Source organism: Formica exsecta, unplaced genomic scaffold, assembly GCF_003651465.1.
Source record: "Formica exsecta isolate Colony F162 unplaced genomic scaffold, ASM365146v1 scaffold48, whole genome shotgun sequence".
Taxonomy (NCBI): domain Eukaryota; kingdom Metazoa; phylum Arthropoda; class Insecta; order Hymenoptera; family Formicidae; genus Formica; species Formica exsecta.
Genome location: NW_021852035.1, coordinates 1,028,560 through 1,035,495, shown reverse-complemented (window position 1 = coordinate 1,035,495; position 6,936 = coordinate 1,028,560). Strand labels below are relative to the sequence as shown.

General features: G+C 41.3%; 1 protein-coding gene across 1 annotated transcript in view; it reads left to right on the top strand.

The window, feature by feature from the left end:
• LOC115241372 overlaps positions 1 to 1,172 on the top strand; it is a 2,540-nt gene extending 1,368 nt beyond the window's left edge. Inside the window, 3 exon segments of the mRNA XM_029817103.1 lie at positions 1 to 462; positions 981 to 1,084; positions 1,087 to 1,172. Of these exon segments, the coding sequence (XP_029672963.1) occupies positions 1 to 462; positions 981 to 1,084; positions 1,087 to 1,172 (652 nt within the window).
• Positions 1,173 to 6,936: the final 5,764 nt, after the last annotated feature.

The following is a 6,936-nucleotide window of genomic DNA, read 5'->3' as shown; positions in this document are numbered from 1 at the left end:
CGTCAGGTCGCCATACGAGAGTCCTCTCATCGCCACGGGTCAAGGTGGCTCGACTCCGCCGTTGACACCGGTCACGGTAACGATCGCGCCATTGCTCGACGATCGACCAGAACCGCCGCCGATCGAGACGATACCGACGAAGAAGATCCAGGCGGAGAAACGGACGAGGCGCGCGGTCAAGGAGGCGCCGCAGCCGCGGGTGGAGAAGCCGCCCCTGGCGAAGCTCTACGTGAAGAACAGCGGCACTCAGCGTGGACGTCCGCTAATGAGGCAGAAGAGCGCGTCGCCGTTGAAGGAAACGCCGCCGGGTTACAAGGGCGGTTCGCCGCTCTTCAATATACGCTACAAAAGTCTGACGAATCTTCAGCAGGCGATGGAGCTCGACGGCACGCTGGACTCAAGCCACTCGGGCGGAAGAACGTCGGGAGATTCCGGCGCGGGTGCCAAATTGCCAGAAAAAAGGTACGTCGATAAATTGTCGAAATGTATTTGTTAGATTTATTAGTTAACTTTGAAGAAGCAATCTTTAATTTTTACCTCTCTTTTTGTGCAATCATATTATACACACATATAAAGGCATCTTCTTTAATTTTCTATTAAAAAAGATTAATTAAATAAAATAACATTAAGTAGAAAAAGCACAATCGAATAAATTATTTACTTTTTTTTTATTTATTGTTCATTATGTTTTGTACATTTATTGTTGATTATTAAAACGTTATTTAAAGAAGCAATGGTATATTTTTTGAAAAATTGTTTATTAATGGATTATTATTATAAATAATTATTTTTTATAACATATATATGTTAATAATATACACACATATATTATATATAATATACATATATTATTTATATTATACATACACATACAGATAAAATATTTATATGCCTTTAATTATTAGTTATCAGAATGACATGTGTTGATATTCGTGGCCAGGATTTATCATGTTTTTTTTTTATGTCATTTGGTAAAATAGATCGAGGCGTTTAAGCAGACCACGTTCGCTGACAAATTTAGTCTGGGAGCTACGAGGTGGAAGCGGTCTTGGTTGCACGAGACCGGAAACTCCGCCGCCTGTCACGATGCACCGCTGCCACCAACTAAATGTGGGCCACGTCTTGGCTGTACTGTCGTAGCACCGCGACGTGTCGGCACGCTCTACCTCTAACTCGTAAGTAGCATTTTTTTAAAATTTTCTCTTTTTAAATATTTTTAATTCTTCAAATATTATTTGAAAGGTTGTGGGACCGCCCCCATAAATACTTTTGCAAAAAAAACGTTGCGCAGGTAATTGTAAGGGATCAACTTCCGTTGCGCCTTTGAGAAAAATTGCAACTGGTGCTCCCTCCAATTGAAACATCGCGTGCGCGGCTATTTTCTGAGGGTTCTTCGTGCGAGCGATCTTCGTCTCCCGTATTTCAGCCAGATGATACTTGCCGCTCGGCGGCAAGTCTATTTGTCGAACGGGCGGACATGCACATTGTAATTAACTATGTCGATGAAAATACCGGTTACGACGTAGTTACAGTGTACTTTGTCCGGGGAAGGAGGACTGAATCGTTAAATTCGCGGGACCGATCTAGGATCGGCAGGATGATCTTTCAACGGGGCGTTTTACTAGGCATTATAAGAAACGCGCAATGCTCTCTACTTCCCTATTGCCATAAGTTCTTATTCGTTTAATCGCTCCCCCTCGCCGCTCTCGATAATCGTAACGACGTCTAGGAAATGCACCTGTCCGCGAACGATTGAGGAAGTTGTTGCGATTACTGCCAATTACAATCCACGGAGAAATTCATTCTTAAACGTAATCGTATTCGAATGCGAGACACAAAGAGTCTCGCAAAACATGTCCGAATCGAAAGACTAATTACAATTATTGTATAGTAATGTCATATAATTCCTTGTTTTTTTTCTCTGTTAAAATTATCATTGCGTTGGTACTTTTGAATGCTTTATCAAAATTACAGAGCTCGATTATATGAATCGATGTAAAAATTGTAGCTATAAAATTATCATCTACATATCGCGATTGAATAAAATCAAATTATTTTGAAAGAATACATGAAAAATATTTCTTCTAATTTATATATCATTTTTAACAAAATTATTTATTAAAGTTTTTAATTTTTTTTTATCCACGACGAGACTCAACGACGCATTACGACAGTTTACGAAGTTATAAAGCGGATATTGTCAAGCCGGTTAACGTACGATATTGTACGCGTATATCGGATGTCTCGTAGAATGAGATGCGGCAAGTATGTAATTTCCGTGGACGCGATCGTCTCGCTCATTTCTCCGTCCGCTAATCTGGCGATGATAATCGATAGCGACAGCGAGAGATTGAAAGCGTTCCTTCGTCACGGGTCTGGTTTTGCATCGTACATCGGGGCGACGACGAGGCGTTTACGGGAGAGGAAGTCAGGAATCGCACAAAGCTTCCTGCCCGCTTGCATCGGGAAATCAGTCGGAATACTAATTAGTATTCCTAAGTCGTGGAAATTAGCAAGATCCACGCGGGTTAATCTATCTAATTTCTCTTTCTCTCTCTCTCTCTCTCTCTCTCTCTCTTTCTGTCGCGGGTGCCATTTAGCGACGACTAAAAGCTTCACCTCGCGAGAGGGCGGCTCGCTTGGAAACTCGAGATCGGAGGTCGGAAAGAAAAAGGAGGAGATAGTGGAACGGTGGACAGCCTCCGGGTATATAACATCATCCGCGCTCGGTGCAGCGCTATAATAGCCCCGGTTCGCTCCGTGAGCGGAATTAAACGAGACCAGGTTCAACGGCTGGACACAAACCGTGGCTTCCGGTCCCACCGCGCGTCCTGTCCCTTCGCCCGTCCCGCCCGCTTGATCACGTATTATGAAAATTATGATTGTACACGCGATTTCATCGATCGCCGTAGAAAGCGAACGGCTTCCGATAACGCAATCGGCGACGATCGTACATCCGGTGCGGCCGGATCGTTTATAATCTAGTAGCATGACTTGCAAATAAATCAAGTATATTAATTTATTTAATAATTATATATAAAGATTGTCTCAAATTTTAATATTTTCAATATTTTCGATTGTCAACATTCGAGATCTCTTGATAAGAGTTTTAGATAAAAATTCTTATTTATATATAAAATACCCAAGAGTCCAGTTTCTCGTATATACACTAGCGCGCGTCTGCGATAATCATAATTTAACCGATTCTTTCCACTTGGTAACTGTGACTATAATTTGACAGGGAGGGAAGATTTAGTTAGAGAGCCACGATTAGCTTCAGAACGAAAGCCGAACGAAACTGGCCGGCTAAACCGGACTGCGAGCGAGATGAAAATTTATACGTGGGAAACGCGCGATGATTCCGCAACGGAAACGGGTTCGTAGAAGATTCAGGCTGCGACTCATCAGGCACTCGCGTTGCGTCTCTCATTCGGACTATTAACGTTGGAAATTCAGATCTCGCGGTGCGAATTTGCGATTTTCTCCGTAACATTAATTTCGGCACCGCCTTTCTCCGACGCGACGGCTCGCGCTTCGCGTATTCTAAATTACCCGGCCGTTCTTGTCACTTGCGGCTATCCGCAGAATCGTCGCCGCGTGCATTTTCACGTATATTTTAATGCCCGTCTACGCGCGTAAATCCGCCGCGATGCGAAATAACCAGGTGTCTTCCCGGGAGAAACAAGGGTGCTCATCGTAATCGTCTCTTGTCCGCTAATTAATTAACGCGAATCGAGAAAACACGATACTCTCTCTCTCTTTATCTCTGCACGCGCTACTCTTTCTCTTTGAGTATCTGAGACGATGGTAAAAGACGTGTCAAAGCTTCTCCGGGGTCTCCCGAGAATAAACGGCACACGTTTACGGCTACCTACGTTAAATCGCGTCATGGGAGGAGGTGGATAAGGAGGGATCATCGTTGCCGATAATTAGAAAGTAATTGCGCCGTGGTTTTTCGCATGTTCGCTCGCGTCGAGCCACGGTCCTGACATAGAGAGAGAGAGAGAGAGAGAGAAAGACAGACCATTATCTCGAAAATTGCCGGGTGCGTACCACCCTGTACACCCCTTGGAGCCCTCTCGCCTGTGCCGTCGACGACGTTGATTAATATCAACGAATTCCTCCGCGCGTTCGTATAATTATGCTCGTGGCGATATCCACGAACGGCTAACGCCCGTGCCCGTGCTTGACGTGCGACGACGCGCCGAACGTAGTATTACACGCGCGAACGAAGATTGTCGGAGACTTGGTGGATATCGCGTCTCACGGCCAAGCGATAATATTAAAGCCGATCTATATTCACCGAACGCGGTCCCTCTTTCTCTCTCCATCTCTCTCTCTCTCTCTCTACCGTTCGTCTGTGAGCTTCTGACGCTCGCGCCGCAACGAGTTCGACGCTACGATCATCTTCAAAATTGCTAGGCGTCCTTGCCTGCGCTTCGTGCCGCAACGTAGCCCGTGTTCGCTTGTTAGAGTGTTTCGAGAGGCACGATCGCTTCAATCGTGCCTTCGAGAGCGTCATAATACAAACTCGGGATGCTTCAACTTGCACTGTGTATAATATAGCTGCGATAATCTGGAGGAGGTTTAGAAAAAAAATTATTTTAATTCATGCAATAATAATTTATGCATATTAATACGTGAAATTTCTTAAAAAGAGTATACTATCTTACAATTTAAATTGTTTACACGACAGATGTAGATAATATAGATTTTTTAAATTTGAAAGTACGTTTTAAATTTTTAAATTTTAAAGGTAGATTTTAATCTCTTGTGCTATTTATGTTTTTATGTTTTAAAGAATACCAATATATAAACATATAAATAATTTTTTATCTCGTATATTTGTACTAAGCAAATGCATTGTGACGTGTGTTGAGCGTGCTCGCAGCGTTCGATGCTTTTTCGCTTTCTTCTAACCAAAACCATGCATATTTATCGTATCCCCGGTTACATTGCATGCAAATTACGGACGACGTTCGGCTCTGCGGCCACGTCTTCTCGTTATTCCGTCCCATTGTCTGCCTACATCCTTTCTTCCTGGGTAAATGCCGTCTCGACGTGGTTCACGTGCGTCGCGCTTGTAGGCCCCCGTCCTGAGTCATCCGATGAATTTTTTCACCCATTTACCGTCTAAAACCATCTACGTACCCGAGATAGTCGCATATTGAGAGGCGACGAGACAACGGCGGAATGAAAGAGAGAATTCGAAAAAGAATATTATGAAAAGATTGCATTGTCAGCTGCTTCATCTCGAAAGCTCTCACTTAAAACCCACGCCTACGACGTGGATGACGCGATGCATGGTTGACTAAAAGATGTCCTGCATTATGTTTCGTCTATACATTCTTTAGCTAATGTGGAGTTTTGAATATTATAGCTTTTTGATTAAATAAACGGTTAAAAAATCGAGGATCTTATTAAATTAAAATCAAAAGGAAAGAAATAACAAAATATTATTTTTTATTTATTTTTAAGTAGATTTAAATTAGAACTGGGTTTCGCTCAAGTGCATGTATGGAAGTTCAATGGTGGTTCAGAGAGTGGTGTTTTCCTGTTTCGAGAAAGGCGATCTGTTTATGTGACGATGTGATTGAAATTCTTCGTCCCAAGAATGTGTGCAAAAAGGTATTAATTAATCGTGAACATGGCCCATTAATGAAGCCTATATCTTTAACCAGGAGAATAACACGAGGGACAGCAAGTCTATAAATAAGATTAATACTTGTTGTTTTCGCGTTTATAAGTTTTTCTTAAAAACCTAAAATATTATAATGATTTCTGATCTTATCGCGAGATACGCTTGGATGTCTTAACACATTCTCGTCTTATAATACAAAAGAGTAAATAAAACAAATTATTAAGGAGTCGCCATCGCTTAAATTCAAAGTTTAATCGCATCATCACATAATCGCAAAATATAACGAGTCTCGAAACTTGAGTCGCGTTTAAACGTGATAAAAGTTTTAAGTAATTTGCAATAAATAACGACGTTGTATCGTGTCGCGCGAAAAGAAAAGATAATAACACGTTACGGACTCGCTCCTTAAATTGGCAAATTTACTACGACCGAGGCGACAAGAACCGCGCGGGTCACGCTTCGCCTACGGAAAAGGGTTTGGGGCTCGATGTGAGTTACGCAAGAGCACGTCAACACTTTGTTCCCTGCGTCGGTAATTTTCTCCGCGAAAGCGAAGCAAATCGATGGCATTGTCGGCATGCCTTACGCCCACGTTTCTCCGGGTGCGTGCAACGAGAGGTAAAAGTACGCTTTGAAAATGCGTACTCGCGTTTCAACGTGTAACTTATAATTGGTTTACAGCGGTAGTCGGACGGTAAATAGACCTGAGGAAAATAGAGAAAGAAGGGATCGGCAGAAATATCATCGTGTTCATCGACCGGCAAAAGAGATGTTTTTGGAAAAAAGAAAAGAAGAGACATTTTATTTTTATTATATATATTTTCTAGCGTATCAGAAGATTTTGTGTGTATCAATTGCAATATAATGATATATCATTAATATTGATTAATAATTCCAACAAATTCTTATTCGTTAAAACTGTAACATGCATACACTCGAGATCGTTAGCAGAAAAAAGAGCTAAGTAGAAACATCGTTATCTAGTCAGACGCCGAGTCCAAATCAACGTCGCCGATTACGTTTCTACTATTGATGCAGATTTAATGTGTGTTTCATAATATTTTTATAAGTGTGATTTATATTACATATATATATGTAATATATGTACTGTCAAAGACATCGGTTTACATTGGTAATTCTATTATATAAAATCATCATAATAATTTAAGAAATAAAATTATCTGTCAAAGATACGTATCGTATAATTACATATAAATATTAATTTATATGAATTAGTTTTATTAGATCAATCTAGTTTATATTACACGAATACACCTCGAGATATTAACATTCCT